The sequence below is a fragment of the Drosophila serrata genome, unplaced genomic scaffold (assembly GCF_035046125.1).
Source record: "Drosophila serrata isolate PLE 108 unplaced genomic scaffold, ASM3504612v1 contig_240, whole genome shotgun sequence".
NCBI lineage: Eukaryota > Metazoa > Arthropoda > Insecta > Diptera > Drosophilidae > Drosophila > Drosophila serrata.
The window spans coordinates 3,973,961-3,997,802 of record NW_028257138.1 but is presented as its reverse complement, the minus strand read 5'-3'; the positions used below and the strand labels follow the sequence as shown (position 1 = coordinate 3,997,802).

The 23,842-nt window shown below is 39.1% G+C and overlaps 2 protein-coding genes across 4 annotated transcripts; both read left to right on the top strand.

Annotated features, from left to right (window-relative positions):
* Positions 1–1,314: 1,314 nt before the first annotated feature.
* LOC110176876 (uncharacterized) lies at positions 1,315–21,408 on the top strand. 3 transcript variants are annotated; one of them, XM_020943352.2, is made up of 5 exons: positions 1,315–1,468; positions 6,415–7,234; positions 16,498–16,552; positions 16,623–16,704; positions 18,107–21,408. In XM_020943352.2, the coding sequence occupies exons 2-5, from the start codon at positions 7,003–7,005 to the stop codon at positions 18,320–18,322; spliced, it is 585 nt and encodes a 194-aa protein (XP_020799011.2). In that variant the 5' UTR covers positions 1,315–1,468; positions 6,415–7,002; the 3' UTR covers positions 18,323–21,408. The 3 variants fall into 3 exon arrangements, with proteins under 3 accessions (XP_020799011.2, XP_086686762.1, XP_086686761.1); XM_086830636.1 differs by having other exon boundaries at positions 1,326–1,926; positions 18,107–19,226; XM_086830635.1 differs by having other exon boundaries at positions 1,329–1,500; positions 18,107–19,226.
* Positions 19,139–23,829, top strand: LOC147643983 (uncharacterized). Its single transcript, XM_086830634.1, has one exon. It carries the CDS (start codon positions 19,139–19,141, stop codon positions 19,793–19,795), a length of 657 nt encoding a protein of 218 aa, XP_086686760.1. The 3' UTR covers positions 19,796–23,829.
* The last annotated feature ends 13 nt before the right edge of the window (positions 23,830–23,842 follow it).

Here is a 23,842-nt window from a genome sequence, read left to right as displayed (position 1 = left end):
AAATCAAGGCAGAGACGACACACACCAGGCGACATAAGACCAGGAGTAACCTCCTCATCCCCCCGCCCGCGAGGAGGACCTTCGCAAAGAATGCTCCATGCAAAATCCTTGCCCATGTGGCTCCAAATGGGAGTCACCCATTTGGTAACGTGCAGCTGAAAAAAGCAGGCAGATGAAAAACCCCCAAGTCGCTTGTGAATCCTGTTGAGCGAAAAACCAAAAAGGGGGAGCAGCTGCTCGAATCAATAGGAAAAACTAGGAAAATCCGCTGGCAAAACGCTAACGCTTTCGCTGTGCGAAAATCGGGGCCGAAAATGTGCGAGTGTGAGCGTCAAAGTGCGTGGGTGTGTGTGTGAGAAAGGTGTAAAAAATGTACATTCTGTGAATTGGCCACATAAAAAGAAAGAAAACGAGTAACGAGAGTGTAACGACGAAACGTTATATTTAGAGTCGACAGTCGGCAGTCCGCAAGTCCTTGTTTTTGTTGTTGTCATCATTGCCAGTGGAGACTGTGTGGAACGGCCAGCAAAATGCCCAGAGATCCCGCCGACTCCGGCCCCGTTACCGTATCCAACGATTCCGACGCTGGCCACGTTCCCGGCCAGCAGCAGCAGTACCAGGAGCTCCAGCAACATCAGCATACAACGCGCCCGCCCACGCTGTGAATTCCCCGATTTCCAGCACAAAGCCAGCAAGCATCTGCAATTGCAATTAGACGCATATAATCCACAAATCAATAAATAATCACCAGCAAAAGTAAGCACCGCTTCCCCCGTTCTGTTTTAAATCACAAATCACGCAAAAATTGCAGCTGAATCCATGTAAATACTCGAAAATCCCAAAAATACTTTTGAATATTTTGCACATATTCGAGAGCTTTTGTTTTGACCGCCAAACCTTGCACGCCTATCGCCGCCAAAAATAATCGATATTCGATTGAAATTAGGGAGCCATTAGTTCTGGACATAGTTATTAGTTTTTTAGATTTTATTTTGATTTAAATCATCTTGTGAGCTGTAGATTTTTATTTTGACATAATTTTAGCTTTTAATAATATTTTGAAAAAATTAAAAATAGAAATACTTAAAGTTCTGCACATAACTGTATGCTCATATTACCCTTACACACCTATTACAGACAAAATAGTTACAGCAAATTATTATTAATTAATATTGAACAGAAAATATTCTTAGCAAATGCATTTAACAAATTTTTTGATTGAAATCTAAACTCATGATTTATTCAAAATGTTTAGGGCTGCCCACTATCGCGGCCCTATCGAAGCTGAAACCGTGAAAGTTACATCTCTAGCTCTTTTATTTATCGATAGTATCGTGAGATCCCCCACCTGTGAAGATCGGCGTTCGCAGAAAAGAAAAACTTTAACTTTAAAACCGCTTTGTTCGCTTAAAAATGGCCTGTTGATGGATTTTAACTATTCCTCGTGGACTTTCCTGAATCGGTACAAGTAAGGCTGAAGAAATTACGCTTTTTTAACAAGTTAGTTTCCCAGAATTAAAGAAAAAGGCCGCATAGTAATTTTTCGGTGTTCTTCGTTTCTCTCAATTCGCGTGTGCTGTCATCAGAATATTCGGGTGTTGTGTGCGCGGTGTGTTTATGTGTGTGTGTGTGTGTGTGTTGCTCCACATTTGTTATGTCAATAATTAGCGGATAAAAGGAACTGTAGAAAGGCCGGAGACCGCAAAAAGAAAAGCGTGAAAGGTGTTGCTCCAACAGGGAACTCTTTGCTCTTTGCTTTTCCTCATTATCCCGGGAATTGCATTTGGCAATCACACGGAAAATTGATTTTTTGCCAAATGCGCGAATATATTCCCATGTTTTTTTTTTGTGAATCCAGCTGGATGGAGGAAAAAATAGAGAGAATAATAAGAGAAGGCGAGTGAGCGGCTCTCTGCTTTGCTCCAGGTGTGTGAACGTCCAATTGGATTATGCCAAGCGGAGCCGGGCTTTGTCCGATTGCCAGATTATTGTTGTTGTTGTTGCTTTGGCATGATACTTGTCTCCTCTTTTTGAATTACATTAAATATTTAAAGCATATGCAAATTTGAACAGTGGCCCCGTAAAAGGAATAAAGTACATTTTACATGGCGCGCGACCTCAACGCGCTTCTTACTTGCCACTGTTAGTTGTTCTTGCTGCTCTTGTTACTGTAGTTGTTGTTGGAGTTGCCGCTTTAGTTGTTGCTCCTTACCGCTCCTCAGCCCTGCGTTCCCTTCCCCATCCCCGCTGACACACCTTCGGTTTAACTTGGTTCCGTTGATTTTTCTAGAGATGAGACTTTCTCGCTTATTCCCTGTTCCCTGTTTATGTTCCTGATTTACAAGAGAAACAAATTAAAAGAAATTATATTTTCCATTTCTTTTGTAACTAAATGATTTATAATATTGTTTGATCATCAACTGAAGTTTAAAAATTAAGTTGCAATCTTTTTCTATAGCTTAAACTGTTGCAAAATTATTTTTATAATATATAATTTGTCGCTTTAGCACACGTTTTTACATTTCATTCTGATTTCGATATATTTAGATATATTTCGATTTAGATATATTTAGATTGTCCTAATTATATGTAATATGCAAAACTGATCCACAATCAATTCTTGCAGCTCAAATCCCTTTTTATAATAAACTAAATCAAATGATTGAAGCAAACGAAACTAAATCAAATTGAAGCAACCGAAATATTATAACATTTTTGTAGGTATTTTAAATATTTGCAAAGTTAATTATTAAAAGTATTTGTTCAAATAAGAACTCTAAAGAATAACCCCTCTCAAATTTTAACATCCTTCCCTTTGGCTCATCTCTAATTGTGCAGCCTTTCTTTCCCACCTTTTCTCTCAACCGCCTTTAGTGTCGTGTAAATCGTTTTGTGTGGTGAGTGCGCTGCCTCCTTTTCTTTTTGTATTTTTTTATGGGTCTGCTCGTGTGCCGGAGCCTTTTTTTACTTTGCTGCTTACCCAAATACCGACACCCCAAATCACTCACAAGCACACTCAGTCACATAGGCGTCGTGGTTTTTGGCTTTGCAGCAGCAGCAGTAGCAGTAGCAGCTGTGGCTTACATCTCCCATTTTCCCGCTGCCGTTTTCCCTTCCCATTTTCCTCGATTCAAATGCATTTCGATTGCTTCGTTATGCTGCACTCAACTTGTGTGTGTGTGTGTGTGAGTGAAGGAAAAGGGATTCTTAAACAGCGTTTTCCTTGATTCCATGTGTCTGCAATGGGTGTCTATCTTGCCCCTTGGCTCGTGCCTTTCGTAGCCTCTGTTACCATTTCGCACGAACGCTTTCCCGGGGCCAACAACAATCCCATGTCCTTGTCACTCTCTACCCCAGCCCTCAGCTCCCTCTTCGTCGTCCTTTTTGGCCCACTTGGGCGACACGTGCTCATTATGCCGCTTCAAATTCTACTCCACTTTTTGACTTGCAACGGCTCCTTCTTCTTCCTTGTGAGAATTCTCCTTGAAGCTGAGACTTTTCCCCGTACAGCAAAAAAAAAAAAGGAATTATAATTTTTAAAATTTAAATATTAAATATGTTTATTTATGCAATCTGAAATGTGAATTCAAGCTATATCAGATTACTATAATAAGATAACTTGTGCTTTGCTATATTTTAGTTTAGAAATTTGTTTAAAAACAGGATCTAGCAATCTGTAACATCTGGAATTTAAAAGAGTTTTTATTACATATAGTTTTTTGAAAGCAAAATAATTTGGTTTCTCATTTTGTGAATTTCAGATTTTTCCGAACATTCTTATTATTTATTTATTTGTTCTGTCATTAATGGTCTTTTTAAATTCCCATAAACTTATTCCTAATCCTTTCGTCTGCTTTATCTTTAAAATGTAAATATTTAAATATTTAGGTGTAAACCATAATTAAATATTATAAACAAATAGAAGAGAAAGCTTTAGCGTCACCTTTCAAAAATCACGCATACGCAGTGTTACCTTTAAGTACGCCCAGGCCTAGTAACAATCTGCAAGGCTTTGGCTTCTTTGAAATATAACTATTAAAAATTAAATGGTAATGAAGCTTTTAAATGTTGGCTTATTGCTCTCCCAACACTTTGCACATGCTTTTGCGGAGGGGTCACCTCTGGCCCACTGATAACCATAACAATCTTGTTTGCTGTTTGCGTTTGGCAATTAAAAACTTGTTGATTGTGGGCTACATAGTACCTACATCCCGTTCCCCCCTACTTATTCCGGGTTCTAATTGAGATGTAGCCACACACACACACATACACACTCGGAGCAGAGGCAACACCGCCCAAACACTAATATTTGATTTATGGGGAACTAGTTAGAGTCTGTGGAACAGTCCATTTCGGTGCCATCGCCAACTATAGGGTTAGCCATAAAAGGTTGCCCATGGATTAGCCGCTGAAAGGGCAGTGGTTACCATTTTTGGGTTGAAAGTTATCTAAAGCTTCGTTGTTTGTGTTGTTTAATTATAATTACTATAGTAAAGCAATATTATTTCCATTTTGATCAACATAAGATCTTCCAAATGCGTGAATTTGTGTTTTATTTAATAATTTATTTAGTGTGAATGTTATTATAACAAAAAATTTTGAGTTAATTAATAAACAAGAAAGGACCGCTATATGATAAAGTAGTCCGATTTTCAAAAAAAAATTTCACAAAATTGTAGAATAATATATAATGTCTATATCTTAAATTTGATGAAAATCTGTTGAAAATTGTAAAAATTATTTCTTTCCTAAAATTTTCCGATTGTTCCTATGCCAGCTATATATGTATATATAGTCCACCGATTCGCCATGCTCCGATTTATATACTAGTAAAATTATATAGAAGAATAACTCTATAGTTTTATTCAAATAGTTTAAATATGTTCCAAAACAAATCTCGCACATATGAGCATATAATTCCCAACATGTTCTAACATCCCCGGAACGAAGTGACTTCTGCCGGCCAAGTCTCAGATATGTGTTGTCTTTCAAAAGTTGCAAGTCATTGTTTATTAGTGTTCAAAGTTAATTACTGATCATAGATACTTAATTGTCATAGATTGTCATAGATTGTCATAGATATTTCCTAGTCATAGATACTTATTGTTCAGAGTTACTTACTGATCATAGTTACTTGCTGGTCATATTTAATTACTGGTCATAGTTAATTACTGATCATAGTTACTTGCTGGTCATATTTAATTACTGATCATAGTTCTATAAATCGTCCGATAGTTCCTATGCCAGCTATATATATGTATACATATAGTCCACAGATTTGCCATGCTCCGAATTATATTCCAGTAAAATTATATAGAAGAATAACTCCATAGTTTCATTCAAATAGCTTAAAATTGTTCCAAAACAAATCTCGCGCATCTGTGCATATAATTCCCAACTTGTTCTAACATCCCCGGAACGAAGTGACTTCTGCCGGCCATGTCTCTGCGAAGTGTTGTTACAAAAGTTGCAAGTCATTGTTTATTAGTGTTCAAAGTTAATTACTGATCATAGATACTTAATTTCATAGATTGTCATAGATTGTCATAGATATTTCCTAGTCATAGATACTTATTGTTCAGAGTTACTTACTGATCATAGTTACTTGCTGGTCATATTTAATTACTGGTCATAGTTAATTACTGATCATAGTTACTTGCTGGTCATATTTAATTACTGGTCATAGTTAATTACTGATCATAGTTACTTGCTGTTCATATTTATTTACTGATCATAATTCTATAAATCGTCCGATTGTTTCTATGGCTGATATATATATGTATATATATATTGTCCACCGATTCGCCATGCTCCGATTTATATACTATTAATATTATATAGAAGAATAACAGCATAGTTTCATTCAAATAGCTTTAATTTGTTCCAAAACAAATCTCACACATATGAGCATATAATTCCCAACTGGTTCTAACATCCCCGGAACGAAGTGACTTCTGCCAGCCATGTCTCAGAAATGTGTTGTTACAAAAGTTGCAAGTCATTGTTTATTAGTGTTCAAAGTTAGTAACTGATCATACATACTTACTGGTCATAGATACTTAATGGTCATAGATACTTACTTTCCAGAGTTACTTACTGCTCAAAGTTACTTGCTGATCATAAATAATTACTGATCAAAGTTAATTATCGATCATAGTTGCTTACTGTTCCTCTTAACTTATTGTTGAAATATACTTACTGATCCTCTACAATTAACAACCGTTTCTCTGTAAACTATATTATATAGTATTCAGATTATAACAACATAATAAGGGAAACACAGTATTTAAGGGGTCAGCCGCTAACAAAGTATAATCTAGTTATTCTAAATACCAAATGCAGAAACTTTAATTATCTGTACATTTTCCATATATAAACCTAACTAACTTTACCATATCTGTCTGTTTTTTACAGTTTTGCTGATAACGTAAACAAGTGGCAATAACATAGAATAAATTAACACGGCGCAAATATAAAAAGGTTCAAAAAGGCCAAAAGAGTAAATGCGAATTTCAAAGTAAAACAAGTGCAAAGTCAACAACTTGTGGGAGTCAAGCTATCGAGTTTCGAATTCTCGAGTTCTTGGGTCCTTGCCCGTGTCCGTGTCCGCGTCCGTGGCCAGTGTGTTAGTGTTGCGCGTGAGTGAGTCCGGACTCCGGAGAAGCCACAACGTCGTCCACAAAACCATCGACCTCGACTGCCGCCGCTGCCGCTGCCGCCGCCGCTGCTGCTGCTGGATCGGGATCAGGCGCAGGAGCAGGTGCAGTATCCGGATCGGGAGCAGGACCTGCTGCTACCGGTCACCAGAGAAGCGGCGGACGCAGCGGCCAGCGACGTCGCAGTAGCAGCAGTAATCCACACGCCGGCACAACGAAAGCGACCAGCGGCAGCGGTGGAGCTGGCAGCGCCGGCGGAGGAGGCGGTGGCGGCGGCGGTGGTGGTGGGGTCAAGCAGAGCGTCAGCCGGAATAGCAATATACGGAGCAGCAGCTCGAACAGCACCATGGCCTCGGCGAATCACCGGGGTGGCGGCGGCGGGCGAGGTGGCGGTGGCGCCGTCGCCGGTGCCGGTGCCGATGGCAATGCGATCGTTGGCCTCCAAATCGGTTCCGCCTGGTTTCAGCGCAAGATCAACCTGAGGCCGCAGCACCGCGGCGTCCATCTGGTCACCGAGGAGATACTCCGCCAGATGCCGGAGCTGGCGCACTTCTCAGTGGGATTATGTCACATGCAGAGTGAGTACAAAATCGAAAATAATTAACCAACTTCGGGGGAAACTTGAGGAAGCTGAAAATAAATTTTAAACGACTTGGAATAATATCGCTTACATTACTTTCGCAGTTAGGAGTCGTTAGACGGCCACCACCTTGCCCGCTGTTGCTTCGCTAAGTGATTACCCGAATTCGGGGCTCAAATGTCAGTTAATCGACGGGACCAGCTGGAAATCTCTGCCAGCTGCCGGCAGTCGCCCCCTCATTTCCATACCATCCATCTTCCTCTGTTCGATGACGATTTCGCACACGCTCCGAACTGGCTTTAACTCGGTGGCCAGGAGGAGGAGGAGTGACAGGCCACTATACTTTCAAGGATGGAGGAAGAGACGAAGCCATCCATGAGGCATCGCATTTCCTTTGTCCGCCCAAAATGCCGGGATTGGATTTCCCCAGAGGGGTGGCGAGTCCCCGGCTAGGGCCAAGGCGTTTGCATTTTGGGTACAAAGTTCATTCAGGACAAACAACAGAACGTGGAACTTGCATACCGAATCAGTGCGCAAGAACTGCACAAATTGTTGCCGAATTCGGCAGGGCGTCCGAGAGCAGGATTTGGGTTTTAGAGAACTTGAAGGACTCGCAGGGACAGCAGCAGCTAAGGCTCATTTGTATTAGCAAGTAACTGGGTTAAACTAAACAGAGATAAACTGACTGACTGACCGACCGGCCACTGCTTTGGCACAAGAAAATTGCGATTGACATTCGTTTGGCTTTCCGAATGTCGAGAGTAGTCAGGCTTTTGTGTGACCAAATCGAAGGGTTGACCCACATGTAGACGGAGTTTTCCCAAATTAAATGAGATGGCGAATGGGGTGATGGAGTGAGTGCTCCCTGCTGTTCGTTAGGACTTTTCAGAGAGCTGACCCATTAAGGGATTATGCTTTAAATACAGTGCCTTAAATACTATACAGAATAATGAGATAAACAGAGCTACAAGTTCTACTTTTTAATTATATATAACCCTCCGAGTTCTAAGCAAACTTCCACTTCATTTTCGAGCTTACTTTCCAACTCCTATATATGCCATATGCCTCTTGACAGGACGCAAGGCTATTTGAGTCCTTGTTTAAGCTTTATATTCCTTGCTGCGAAGGAATGCATTCGCAGTAATCTTCGGATTGCAGTTTCTGCAAAGTATTCCTTTTTGCGCCCGGCTGCCGCTGCTGGTGCTCTCTGCACACTAATTCTCGTGTGGAATCCCCGCTTTCAAAAGCCTTCTGACAGCGGCAGCACACAGAAAAAAAAATATAGGCAACAAAGTACAATAAAATTGACTAATATTAAGAGGTACAAGTACTTTCACATAATCCTAAAGAAAACCTTAAGCACTTACTGTTCTTTTGTGTACTAGGAGTTGGATGTCCTTCCAAATTTTTCCCTGTGTAGAGAAATAGAAGCTGAAGACGTCGAGGAGGCAGTGCAAACAGAGAAACAACCTCCAGAGCTGGCTGCCTTGGAGGCAGCTTCTTGTTGACAGTTCGCATTACAATGCCAGGACGCGTTCCGTTCCTCCAAGCTGCGGCTTTCCATCTCTCTTCCACTGCCGCTCAGACCTGGGTAAATAAATAAAATCGTATCATAAAACGCCAGTTGAAGGAGGGGCCGGCCCAAGGGGCGGGATATATGTGGGCTAGTTGGGAGTTTGGCCTGGCTAAAGTGAAAAGCAATCGTCGTCTTAGTCGCAGTCGTCGCTCATGTCTGCATGTCATGGTCTGTGGCTATGGCGTGTGAATGCTCGAGGCGAACTTTTTCTCCAGCCCCACACAATTTCCATTGCTTTGGAAAACCCCCTCTTTATGCCATGTCTCTGTATAGGAAGAAATAATGTAGGAATCTGGTTTTTATTCAATTTTTAATTAAATATTGTCTTAACATATTGCCTTTGAAGTGTGTTATATTCATTGATAACTAAGAAGTTCTCTAAGAAATGTTTATTAAATGTATATTTCGGGAGCTTCGTTAATCCTTGGGTTGCTCTGTTGTATGTCGTCGTATTAATTGTGATATATTTACCTTTACAAAGGTATATTTTTAAATTAAATATTTCCTAGTTATTAGTGAATGAATAACCCATTTCTTTCCGTGTACAAATCGTCTTAGCCAGCACATTGCAGGCAAGTCTTTATTATTACGGAAACCTTCGCTTGCTCTTTCCTCCTATTTTTTTTATTTTTTTTTTTTGCCAAATCAAAAGCACGTGTGTCCCTCCTTCAAACCCCATTTCCCCTCCCCTTCCCCCCTCGTTGTGTGTGCGTGTTTGTTGTCTGGGGTGCTCACTGTACGTGTATTGTTTTGTGAACTGTAAGCGGAATCTAATTGAGGTCAAGACATGTTTATTGATTTTCTTAAAAGGACTTCCTAATTAGACACACACTTTACCCAAAGGAAGCTTAATCTTTACCCACTTTTCCCTGCAAAAAATAGAAAAGCTAGAAAAACTAGTGGTAAATAGTAAATGCAGGTAAATGAAAAGCGACTCCCTCGTTTTCAATCTTGCTCCACTTCCAAGGAGAAAGGCAACAAAAAAGTTAATTTCGAACAAAAAAAAGGAAATGGGGAAAAATAATTTCAAAGCAACCTTGCCATATGTTGTTGTCTTTTACTATTGACCTCAATAGGCCCCCCTCTTTCCGCCCTTTGTTTCTATGGGGAAAAGGCGCACAAACAACAACCGAAAAGTCAATGAAATGTTCGGGGGAAAAAGTGGCCAAGAGGACACACAACAAATCACAAATATGTATATACAAAAATATAAGCCAAATGTAATGGTAACTTGTTAAACACAACAATGGGGGAATGCAAGGAAATGCTGAGGCTAAAAAATGATATATCACAGTCCTGGCTCCGACTTTCCCACCTGGTAGCTCTGCCACAATGCGGCGACTTCCCCTCCGACAATGACTTGGTTCTTTTTATTAATATTCATATGTGCGGCAGGAAGGTCGTCCGAACTGACCCATTGGGGGGCTCCTACCATATCCCCAATATATCGGCGAGACCTCCAAGTTCCCCCCAAACAAATGGCAATCGCACATAGCCTACAAACGTGAATATATGTATAGCATGTAATAGCCAGGCTAATTGCCAGTTGGGGGGCTGTTTGATGATTTGTTTGGGCTTTTACTTAAGCCAACATTTAAAAGGTTAGATCTAAAGGAAGTTGCAGTGATAGGAATTGAAAGTTGGGTCATGATTTAGAAAGAATTTCACGATTGTGGTTCTTGAAATATATATATGTACATTGTCATTGGCTTAAAAGAACATTTTAAATTTGGATAATAAGGCGCTTAAAATAATAATTATATTTAGGGATTGATTCTTTAATTTTGTAATGGGTATTTGAATTAGCAAACTTATGAAATTTGTAAGCGCTGCTTATAGTTTTGGTTGATTTTTTATCCCTTTCAGGTTATAATTTTAGTTAGAAGACTGAAAATCAGTGAAGGAATCATTTCCGACCCTATAAATTATACATATTCTTGATCAGCACCAAAAATTGAGTCAATCTAGCTGTGTCCGGATAAAATTTAATTTTTTCAATATTTTGAAAATTTTATTCTTTAAAAATGTAAAAATTTGATAAAAAATAGTAATATTTTTACATTTTAAATAAAGTATGCAGATTTATTAGCCGAATAAAAACTTGGAAGGAACAGTTTTCCGATTTAAAATTAGTTCATTTTTGGCTTAGTTATGATAGATTTAAATTTCGGGCCCTTATCCTTTTAAAATCCTTCAAGGGAATACCAACTTTGGTTTCCCGAAAATAGCTTCCTTTCTTTTACATTGATATTTTCTTATTATCTTATCTTATACCTAAAGTCAGATATAAACCTTTAAGATTAAAATACCTTAAGTTCATGTAGTTTATTTTGAAAATCAAACTTGAGGGGACCATTTAAAGATGTCCCAGGATCCGAATAAGGATTCCCCCCTTCCCAAAGGCCGAAAAGATTGTGGGAAGAACCATTCTCGACAGCAATTTGCTGCATAATCGCAAGATCATATAAATGGCTCAACTTCAATTTATAACCCGAGCATATTTTTCAGCCAGAAAGGAAAGGACTCCACCGCGCCGGAGTGTCCTTTTGTGGGGGGGAGGAGTGGAGCAACACCAAATAAATCAACAGCCAGCGAAAGCGAAACCAATTTTGGGGAAAGGGTACCTACCGCCTTTGAGTTTGGGAGTTGCTTTATTTTTTTTTGGATATTTTTCTTGGAGCCTCTAACATTAGGGGTATACTTTACTTGTGTGTGTGGGCGGAGTGTGCTCCTCGGCCATTTCTCTTTTGCCCTCGTCCTTTTTGCTACGCCACAGTTTCGTGACGACAGGAGCAGGACAAAAACTGCGAAAAGAGGGGAAAACAAAGAAAACAAAGAGGAGAACAGCGAATGGGAGAAAGGCGAAAAAGGAAAACAAATCGTGCCATGTGTGTGTCATACTTTTTGGGCTTCCGTTGTGTGCGGGCATTATTCCCCTGCCCCTGCCCCTGTCCCTGTCCCTGTCCCTCCTGGCCATTCTCCTTGCTGCCTTTTCCTTGCTCCTTTCGCTTTCGCTTTCGGTGTTGCTTAGCATTAAAATTGCTCGCTTATGAACCGCAAAATACGCTGCTGCGCTACCCAATAAATCAATATTATTTATGCAAAACGAGCACGCCAAAAGGTTTTTCGGTGGCCCGCTTTTCCGATTTTCCCAATGCTATCTCGGGGTGTGCTTGAACTAGTTCCGCTTTCGCCTAGCACCAGCACCTGACACCAAAGGAAAAACGGTGGAGATATATGTACGTGCTATACGTGCTATGTTAGATATAGAACACCAGGCCAGCTAACCCCCATTTTCTCGCGGTGTTCTGCTCTCTGATTTCAGAGCCTGGAGTCTCGGGATAAGCATAAAAGTCAACGGCTATGTAATAAGAAGGTTGATGAATTTAAGCATTTCCTTCAGCATTTCGTTATGTAATATATATACACACCCTCAGCAAAACTCCCGACGCACACTCACGTGCTTCTTGGATCCTTACTTTGGGGGTCAGGAAAATAGGAACTGAAAAGGATCCTTAAACTTGAATGGGTTAATAATATCTTCAAGTTTCAAGGGTTAGATACTATGGATGATTTGAAAGAATTGGTTTAAAAATGATTTGTTTATTTTTAGGATAAGCAATTGTTTTTATTCAGCCTGAACTTTTCTCAATTTTTATACCACTTCAGGACATTATAATTTTAATAAGCATTTATAAATAATATATATTCTTGATCAGCATTTACATGTTCCGGATGAACACTTGATCACTTTCAAGATGAATATTCTAAATATTGCGATGTACAAATGAATTAGACCTCTTGCTTGTAGCTGTCTTTTCCTGACAACTTCTAGTATCTCACCTTTTCCATCTATATCCTGTGAATCCTTGAGTCCTGCATCTTTGACCGTTGCTGTGTGGGTGTAACCGTATCCGCATCTGTGTCTGTGTCTGCTCCTGTGTCTGAGTGCGTGTTTGCATGAATATATGAATGAACACAGCCAGCTGAGCTGAGAGTCAAGTCGAGAGTTGAGTTGTGTTCAGTCCATTGTTAAACACTGACGCTACGCCTGTGTGTGTGTGTGTGTGTGTGGCCACTGCGGTTGTATATTTGCATCGGTATTGGTGTGTGGGTGTGTGGGTGTGTGTGTGTGTGGTGTGTGCACTGCTCGGTGCTTGTTTGTGCTGTCAGAATGTTTGACTTTGTATAATAAAAAGGCCTCTTTAAAAACATTAGCAACTTTTGTAGTGCCTAAACGCCTGCTACATGTGCCCAGGACGAAGGCGCTCCTCCAGCTCTCGCACCCCTTCCACAGCCACACACCCGCACACCCACACACCCACTCGCACACACAGGCGACTAAACAGCTAAACAGGCGGCCAAAACGATGCCACCTGCTACTTAACGATGCGTACTGCACTGTGATAAATTCCTAGAGGTTGGTTTTTGGGTTAATTAGCCGGGAAAGTTATAGTAAGCTTAACTTAAGCTTAAAGATTTTAAAGTGCTTTAATTAACAAATTCGTTTAAATTCTCATAATGTTTAAATAATATCTAATGAACATTTTTTCACATACTCAAAATATAAATATATTTTGATATATGAAAATGTGCCTCTTAACTTAACCAGATGCCAAAAGCCAACTTTTGGCCATATTTTTGTGCAGCGCATTAACGTTTATTAGCGCCCAGGGCTTGGTGGCATAGCCAAACATAGACTAGAACCTCCAGCTCCTGCTCCTGCTCCTGCTCCTCATCCACCATCCACCTCATCCTCCCCACCAGTTAGCCATGTTAGCGACCACAAAGCCCATGGCTAAATCATATTATGGGGCGTCCTGCGCTCGGCCACCGGCTTAACGCCCTGGAGGAGCGTTTTAACTCCTCCTGCCCACCGCCTCCTGTTCGCTCGTTCCATTTGTGTGTTTGGTTTTGGTTGCAATGGAAAAAGTGTCAGTCAAGTATTCCAGGCGGATGCGCCAGTTGAGCGGGGACAGGAGTCCGGAATAAATGTAAGCGGAATGCGCGAACAACTCCAAATGCCACTCAAAAGCCGCAATGCAGACACGCAGAATTATGCTTTAGGTGATTAACATATTCCAAAATGGCATATTTATAGGAGAAAAGTTTCATATTTTCATACGAAATTTAAATAAATACATAAATCTAGTTGGTATATGGTAAATTTCTTTCAAAATGTTAATCTGAAATGCAATTTTGCTATTTTTGACATTTTTAACCCCTATAAAGTGATAAAAAATTTTAAAAAATTAAATTTTAGTTTGACATTGCTAGATCGAGTGGATTTTTGATGCTGATCAAGAATATGTATGATTTATAGGGTCGGGAATGACTTCTTCAGGTTCTTTTAAGCTTCTGACTGAAGGTGCAATACCATTTTTTAATCGATATTAAGTTAATATTATTAACTCTATTTTTATATGAAAATTTTACGAAATATCAAAATTTAAAAAACTCATGGCTAAGCCAAAAAAGCATTAATTTTAATTTAGAAAACTGCGACATGCAAGTTATTATTAGGCTAATAAATCTTCGTTCAAAAAATAAAAAAAATTAAAATTTGTTGATAATTCTAACGATGTAAATCCTTAAAAAAATTTGAATAAATTGGCAAAAATGTCTTATCTTTCTTACATGCCCAGAAAGATTTGCCTTTTGATCTTGATCAAGAATAAATAAGATTTATAGGGTCGGAAACGATTCGTTTAAGCATTACAAGCTTTGGACTGAAATTATAATACCCTGGAAGGGTATACGAATATTTTATAATATATATTTTGATTATATTATCTATTTCTCCCAAGTGCAAAAGGCACGTGCTGTTTCTGGCCTAGAGCCTCGTCCCATTTTCGCTCTGCTTCCCCATCAAAGCCAAAGTCCATCCTGCAATCAATTTACAAATTTGCTGTGACCTGTGACCTGTGACCCTCCTCCGTCCCCTGTCCCCCGTCAACTGTCACTCCGGTTTCATTTTCATTTGCACGGCCCACCGACGAGAGTTGGAGACGAGTCCCGCTTACCTCCTCCTGTGGTAATATTTAAATTCCTGATGCCATTTACACATGTTCAACATGACATAATCGCCTCTGAAATTATTTAGAAAGAAAGTGTGTGTTTGGTTTGGGGGACTGCCCCCGGATACCGGAAACTGGCCGAAAAATCGGAACTTGGACATAAACATTGGCAGGCGGCAGGCGGTGGGAGAAGGGGGACCGACCGGCACACAACATATATAGGAGCACATTCCAAGTCTCTGCTCGGGGCCAGAAAATTACATCTCAGGGATTTGATAATAAACTAATTTTCGCTTGGCTTCCCCATCTGCCAGAGGCGGCGGCGGCGGCTTTCTCTTTTATTCATGAATACGCAATTAGTGTGCAAATTTAAGTGTTTCTCTTGATGTGTATATGTGTGTCTGTTTCTCTCTGCTATTTATATTTCATCTATTATTAAAACTAAATGCATTCATTCATTCATTCCTCCCTCCCGCCCAAGTAAAATATTCAATTTCGACTCGGCTCGGCTTTCAATGCATATCGCTTGTGACATTTTCAGCTAGGCTTGGCATTGGCATTTGGCCAATTTCCCAGCGAGTTGCCAGCGAATGTGTAGGCAATTATTGTTCAATTTTCAACTCCAAACATGCTCGTGTTTTTTCTATATCGGGGGGTCATAACATAAATTTCCATTCTTTGTCAAACAACAATTTTATTTGGCATTTTTTCGGTGACGACAAACCTTCTTTTTGCCGAGAGAATCCGCTTTCCCCGCTTGGCATTGTAAGCGCGCTAATCTGGAGTGGCTTTTTCATGTAATTAATTTGTTAACACAGAGTTGCTAATTGAAAGTCAATAAGCTAAGGTGTTAATTGGGGCAAAGAATAATTGATGGGACTGACTGACTGTTAAATAAAAGTTTCAATTGGACATAGGGATATAATGCAACTAATTAAATGCTCGTCGAAGATGTCCTAGTTAATTACGATGAGATTTATCGCTAATTTAAGGCTAAAGTCAGGGAAGTTTTATATTTTTTTTTTTTTTTTTTTGTGAGCACTTAAAACTTGGGGAATTATATTCAATCAGAGGGAGAAAAGTTGTTTGGTCAGGAGTATAAAAACAAAGTTTAACAAAACCTACACATTGTCGGGTACAAATATGTTGTTTTTTATACGAAATATCTTACATTAGATAAAGCAGAATATCATTTATTAAACCATATTGTCGCAGCGTTAGAAATATATTTATATAAAGTCAAATATCTATATTTTCTGCCATTCCTAGCTCCCCCTTGAAAATTCAGTATTCAATTATGCCCAGTGCTCTTAACCTTTTACCAAATCCATTGACGTTTCCGCTTGAGATGATTGAAGAAAATCTTCCCCAGTTTAATTGTCCATATCTTATGCCTGTCATATAATTTGTGATACCTTATCGGCAAGCAGCTCTGCATTCCATGCCCAACTTTCATTCGTTTCGGCGGGAGAGTGTTGGGTCCCCCGAGGCATAAACATTTTGACTAATTGGCGTTACAACTCAATTGAAAATGCATAGGAGCCCACTCACGGACGGACGGACGGGCGGACTCGTGCTGGTCTAATAACCGAGGAGGGGCTTATAATTTCAAAGATTAAAGTAATCCCACCGACTAACTAATTGGCTTTGCTTCTCCACTCTTTGCAGTTCTTCACACCTCGGCGAGTTTAGCGTTAAACGAAAGCTGGGATCCAGACGTCAGGTGAGTGCAATGAATGGCCATACATCATCGGTAACATATTTTCCAACTAATGGCGTTTTTCGATCCGCAGAGACGACATGGAGATGATGTTGAATAAAATAGTTCCCGAAGGCTTGCCCTACAGGCACTCGTGCGAAGGTCCCGACGATATGGTGAGTCCTGATTCGGAATGTATGGGTATCGAGGGGAAGAGCCACAGAAATATTCCCATCAGTATGATATTAAAACAAGAAAGAAAGCTAACTTCGGTACGCCGAAGTTTGTATACTCTTCCAGATTGAAGTTCGAGCACTAGGAATTAAAACAATATAAATTATATATATGTTAAAAAACAATAAAGTAATGCCTGCTTTAATATCATTCAGTTATAAATGTTATATTTACATTAACTTTTAAAAATCGTTTGTATGGCAGCTGATAATATAGTAGTCAGATTTTCATTTAATTTTACACAAAATTTAAGATTAACAAATAATGGCTATATATCAAATTTGATAAAAATCTGTTGAAAACTGAAAAAGTTATTTTTTTTTCTTAAAATTTTCCGATTGTTCCTATGGCAGATATATATATGTATATATATAGTCCACCGATTCGCCATGCTCGGACTTATATACTAGTAAAATTATACAGAAGAATAACTCCATAGTTTCATTCAAATAGCTTAAATTTGTTCCAAAACAAATCTCGCGCATCTGTGCATATAATTCCCAACTTGTTCTAACATCTCTGGAACGAATTGACTTCTGCCAGCCATGTCTCAGAAATGTGTTGTGTTACAAAAGTTGCAAGTCATTGTTTATTAGTGTTCAACCTTAGTAACTGATCATACATACTTACTGGTCACAGATACTTAATGATCATATTTACTTACTGGTCATAGTTTATTACTGATCAGAGTTACTTAATGTTCATTGATACCTACTGATCCTAGGTACTTACTGGTCATAGTTAATTACTGTCCATAGATACTTAATGTCCAGAGTTACTTACTGGTCATAGATACTTACTGTTCATAGTTAATCATCATCATTTATATGATTCCCAACTTGTTCTAACATCCCCGGATGGAAGTGACTTCTGCCGGCCAAGTTTCAGAAATGTTTTGTGTTACATAGTTGCAAGTCATTGTTTATTAGTGTTCAAAGTTAGTAACTGATCATAATTACTTACTGGTCATAGATACTTATGATATAGTTACTGTTCATAGTTACATTCTGCTCATAGTTAATTACTGACCATCGTTACTTACTGATTACTACTACTTACTAGTCATAGATACTTACTGATCATAGTAACCTTCAGTTAAAAGATACTTACTGATCCTCTACTGAACCGTTTCTCTGGCAGTTATATTATATAATATTCCGGTTTTGATAAAATTAAAAACGAAATTCCATATTAATAAAAGAGCTTAAAATCAAATGAGATAAAAATATGTTAAAAACCGTAAAAGTTATAATTTTTTTTCTCAAAATTTTCCGATTGTTCCTATGGCAGCTATATACTACCTAAATCTTTAAAACTAATCTATTTATATTTCTTTTTCAACAGCCTGCGCACGTGAAGGCCTGTTTCTTGGGCAGCTCCCTGACAATCCCGATCACAGACGGCAAGCTATCGCTGGGCACGTGGCAGGGCGTGTGGCTGTGCGAGCACCGCGACCAGGCCGGCTCCCGGAAGCTGGTGATCACACTGACGGGCTGTCCCCGCGAACAGGCCCGCAGTCCGCTGTCCCCCGTCTCGCCGATCGCCAGCACGTCCAGTTAGGGGCGGCCTCGCTCCACCCGCGACAGCCGGTAATCGCGGGGGAGCGACAATAATGCCATCATTTCGTCGAGGCGGCTGATATTGCAAAAGAACTTGGCTAGAGCGACGGCTCAGCAGCGGGCGGCGGCAGTGATTGCGGCCGGACGGGGCCTGGAGGCGACATATTCAGCGGCGGTGCCGCCGAATATACCAGGTGTTGAGACAAAGACCGGACGCCTGTTGCTGCGCCAGCAGCTGCATCTCAATCTCAATTTGAATGTGCAGGAGACGCTGCGCGATGGCGTTGATATCGATGATGTGGACGAGGATGTCGGCGAGGATGATGATGAGGATGACAACAACCTAGAAACCGTCACAACAGTGCCTCAAACCAATGAACAACTTAACGCTAAGGTCAACGTAACCACAACAACAACAACAACAGCATCCAGTTCATCATCAGCAGCAGCAGCTGGAGCAACCAGCGCATTAGCCAAGTTCAATCGCATCATAGACTCCACGCTGGAGAGGCCAGCAGCTGCATTAGCAGCGGTGGACTACGACTACTCCGTTCTGCCGCAGCTGAGCAGTGCAACGCTACAGCAGCGCTTCAACCTGGCCTATCCGGAGCTAGTGAGTCAACATGATGCGATCAGCAGCCTCAAGGGGATCCCGAGATTAGTAGATCGTGGCTCGGTGGCCGTTGCCAGCACACCATTAACATTGCAAGCACCCAGAAATCCAGCAACTGCCACAGAGGAGCAGCAGGAGAAGGAGCAGGATCCCCAGGACGACGACGACGACGATGATCATCCCCACCACGACGAGGATAATCAAATGAAACGAAATGATGTGCATTATTTGTTGAAACAGTTGAATAGTTTTAGTGATATTGAAGAAATAGAAATTGTTGATATGAAGCAAAGACCACAGCGGCCGCAGCCAATGGCCTCCAGTTCACTGGCAACGATGGTGCTGCCCACAGCAGCTGCCTCTGCGGCCTCACCCACGTCGCAGTCGCATCGGCTGGTTCAGAGATCTGGCGACAGCTCGCTCGTCCTGCCCAACCAGTTCGATGACTATCTGTTCGAGTCCTGCCACTATTTGGAGACAAACTACTTTGCCGCCACCTATCGCACTGCCATGGTCGAGAGCAGCTCTCACGAGTTTAGGCCCTCGACCAACAGCAGCTCGAACAGCTGCTTCGAGCTGCACGAGATGGAGCCGCCCAGTGTCATATGCAAGGCGGGGGCGCCGCCGCCGCGTTACCAGTTCGAGTATCAGGCGGAGACGCGTCTAACCACCAGTGGGGTACAGACAGAGCTCACTGTAGAGTCGCTGGCCAAGCTGAGCAAGAGCAGCAGCAGCAGCAGCTCTCCGCGTGCTCCGCCCTTCTTCCGATGCTGCTACACGCCCATCGACCGGTGGCGGGAGCGAAGGCAGCAGCAGAAGCAGAGCTCCTCGGGCACTGCTCAGCCGCCGAAAGATGTCTGACCCTGGGCGTGGCCAAAGCCACTCGAAGATGTAGGAGGAGATCCAACATGTGCCTGGCTAACTTAATGCGGGGATGCAAATCGTAGGAGCACAAAGTTTTAGTTCGATTACTAAGAAAATTATGTATGCCTTAGAAAGAAAAGTGAGGGTACTTCCGAAATCTGTAAAGATTTGAAATCTTTTGGTTGTCTGGTGGTCATAAGGTCCTGGAAAGATTCCATAAGGGATTTTCAATGAATAGTCGACCGACTTATCCCACTTGAAAATACTGATATTAGAAATTTTGAATCTATAGAGATTTTTGGAAGATTTTTTAAAGATCTTGGGAGTTATTGAGATTTTGAATCAAATTTAAGGAGAAATAGTAAGCAAGCTCAAATTGACTTGGTTTACACAAAGACACTGATCGAATTTTTAGGGAGACTTTAAATCAAATTTATGCAGAAATTGTGAGCACGCTGAAATTTTAAATACTTTTCTATCGGAAATCTTACTTTATATTTAAATGAATTAATAACGAAACCCGTTTGCATCCCTGTTATTTCTTTGGTCGCTGTTCTCATTTGCGATATCAACAAGAGATTCCATTTCGATCTACAGTCGATACACACGAATCACCAGGAAAGCCCTTTCTAATCATTCCAAGAGGAGTTCATCATTATTGTACAATTTATTATAAAGCTAACAAAATAAACTTAAAACAGCCTCAACTATATGAGAAAACAATTTTGTATAAACACACAATTACACCACAGAGTCCACACAAAAAGTTAATTTTCGGAGATTTGTAAAGAAATTAAATACTGGAACACCTAAGAGAAAGCAATTGTTACATCAATTACAACATACACACATAATTTTTGTTGATTTATCATTTAAGCTTTTAAGGAATTGTTATTTAGAGCACAATACATATATGGATACAAAAAGATCGGGAATGCGAAGCGATTCAAGAGCAATATTAGTTTTTAAAATCAGTTCTTCTTCGGGTCTGTCAATTGTTTTGTTGAAAACATATATAAATCAAATCAAAAATATATATCACTAACCTAATGCTTTGGTTCAATGGAAAATAAATATATACTTCAAATTGGAACATATTACACTCACGAAAAAAAAACAAACTGAATTTATTTCGCCACAAAAAAACCAAACAAATGCCTTTACCAAAGACAATATAATTTATAAGATGCTAACGTGCACATTTTTTTTCTGGCTTTGCAATAAAAAGATAGCACAGAGAAAAACAAAATTATCGAGTGTAAAAAAGTTACATGCCGTTACGCATCTTGTTTATTATATGGTCTTTGCCTTTACATTGCCCACACGTCGTACACTAGAAGAAAGATAGTAGCCCAAGAAGAATGAATGGTACACACACAACCAATGTTAGTCAATAAAACGCTGCTGAGCGAAGTGAACTAATTTATTTAAAACAAATATATAATATATCAACATGTTGATTATGTTAATCATTAACGAACGACATAACATAACACATAAGTTGTTAACGTTAACAGAAAACAGAAGATGCTAAGAACGTTAGAAAAATTAACCTATATTGTTGTATGTTTTATTCAAAGTGCACGAAATTAAATGAAGGAAAAACCAAACATTAACGTATGTAATAGCTAAAATGAAAATTTTTGTAAACTTTTTGATATGTGATGATGATGATGATTTGGATATAAAAATTAGAGCCACGAGAAAAGCGTTATTACCTTTAACCTTAGACATAGATATTTAAACTAATTACAAGGAAAACCCAAGAGTAGAGCTAAAATGTCGAGTAAAAGCTAGCTAAATTCTAAGAAGGAAGGAGCAGGAGATGCATCATCAGTCGCCCAGTTGTTATGCAATAATAGTAGCACCAATCCAGGGTTCCTCTCGATCCAAGGAACTGTTATTAGCAATATCGAATTATTGAATTCACACATGGCAATTCAATTGTATTTAACAGTGGATAATTGATAATTCGGAATAGAGAAAATGCATTGTGTAGGAGCCTAGTTAAAGAGAAGCCCCAAACAACCCAAAACCCTGACATCCACAGACCCTGAATCCCCAAAAGCGAGACATACTAAAGTGTAACTAAGCAAGTAAGTAGAAAAGGATATTCAAATTGTAAATAGGACCTTTCATTTACAATATATTCGTATTTTAATTCGTTCGTTTCAATTCCGATTCTGAAATTATGCGTTATCCATGGAAGATATAGAAACGAAAATACATACATATTACCGACAAAAGGAAACGACGAGTAATCGTAATCACACACGGAAAAGCTTTAATTAATTTAATTACAACAAAAGTAAAATCATATGAATGTACTACAATTATTGTAATAATCATTTTTGATATCATTCCATTGTAGATACCTATTTGAGCCAGCAAGTAATTAATTAATTAATTAATTATCTTCATAGCTAAGCCCGCTAAGAGTCGTCAATGTCGCCTAATGTGAGTTATATATACATAATATATATATATATTTCGCATCAGATTATACAACAAACAGAGCGTCATTAGCTGTAAAACCAAACAACTAATTAAACAAACACAGAAAACAAAGGAAGCCTAGGAAAACACCCAGAAGCCGAAACCAAAACACTTAAGACACACACTCCACACACCACACACACATTTGAATACTAAGCTTTTATAAAACTATTAAACGAAATATATATATACATATATATATATACTATGGAAAATAATAATCCTGCCAAGTAACATTCGAAATACCTGCTTTGAAGAAGACACACCCGCTTTTGCTAAGAAAAACGAAAACAAAAACAAAAACGAAAGAAACCAAACAAAAAGATTTAATAAATGAAAGAATTCTGAATTCCGAAGAGTTCGAAAAGTTAGAAGAATGAAGGAAGACACACTACCGCTAAATACGATTTTTATACTTTCGATATAATGATTTTTTATACTAAAAAAAAAGAGAAAACGTAAAAACAGAAAACTCTTTGAAACGAGCCAGGTGTTGAGGACTTTTTCGGGGTATCGCTTTGATTTTTGAGTCAGAAGAAAAGCTACTATAAATATATATATATATATATATATATAATATTCAGACGTTATGTATGTATTTGTATGTATGTGAGAGGAAACCCTAAAACTGCAACTATGGAACGAGAGCACAAATTTTGTTGAACAAAAAAAGACAAGAAACAATGAAGAATTGTAAACCAGAAATCAAATACTAAAAAATAAAAAATAACCTTTTTTATGTCCAACTCTCCACACACCCACACACACAAACACAAGACATTACAGCAACATCAAATCAAATATATACTAAATATATAAAAATTGTATGTATATATTTAGCTAAACGAGTACATAAACAAACAAACAACCCGCACAAATTGACATCATGAAAATACCAACTAAAATATGCTTTGTAAGCCCATAAATTAACAAAAATACAAAAAAAAAAGCCAGCAAGCAACGAGATTTCTAGCAAAAAAATGTCCACAAACTTAGAGCCTGCGACAGCGAAACAATTTGTAAATATTATAAACTTCTTGATTTTATCACAAAAACAAAACAAACACGAACACTAGAATCATTTTGAGAACCTTTGTTTTATCTCCTAACTGTTGCGACACATACTTTTTCTATATCTATCCAGAGATATCGGATATGCATACTTTAAACCAAAATGAACAGAGAATGTCAACTACAATAAAATTAGCAAAATATAAAAAAAATACAACAAAAAAAGGCAAAAGACGGAAGGTAATTAAATATTAGTGCAATAATAAACAACAAATTATTCGGTATATAATTAAAAATGGAAATACATCTAAGAGTAAACGCTTTGTAAAATAAATATAAACAATTTATTAAATGAAAAAAGGGAAAACAATAAAAAAAAACCAAGAGATGAAAAGAACACTATTGAGTAATAAATAAAGCGTTATGCATTGGACATTGACACACGTGATTCGAATATCTCATCTTATTAAGCATAAATCAATAAGATAACGAATAAAGAAATAAAAATTCAAGAAAATCCAAAACAGAGATCCTTCT

Coding starts and splice junctions, on each gene's coding strand:
- LOC110176876 (XM_020943352.2), top strand. CDS start 7,003: ATGGCCTCGGCGAATCACCGGGGTGGCGGCGGCGGGCGAGGTGGCGGT. Junction 7,235..16,497: donor GGGATTATGTCACATGCAGA/GTGAGTACAAAA, acceptor CACTCTTTGCAG/TTCTTCACACCTCGGCGAGT. Junction 16,553..16,622: donor AGCTGGGATCCAGACGTCAG/GTGAGTGCAATG, acceptor TTCGATCCGCAG/AGACGACATGGAGATGATGT.
- LOC147643983 (XM_086830634.1), top strand. CDS start 19,139: ATGAAACGAAATGATGTGCATTATTTGTTGAAACAGTTGAATAGTTTT.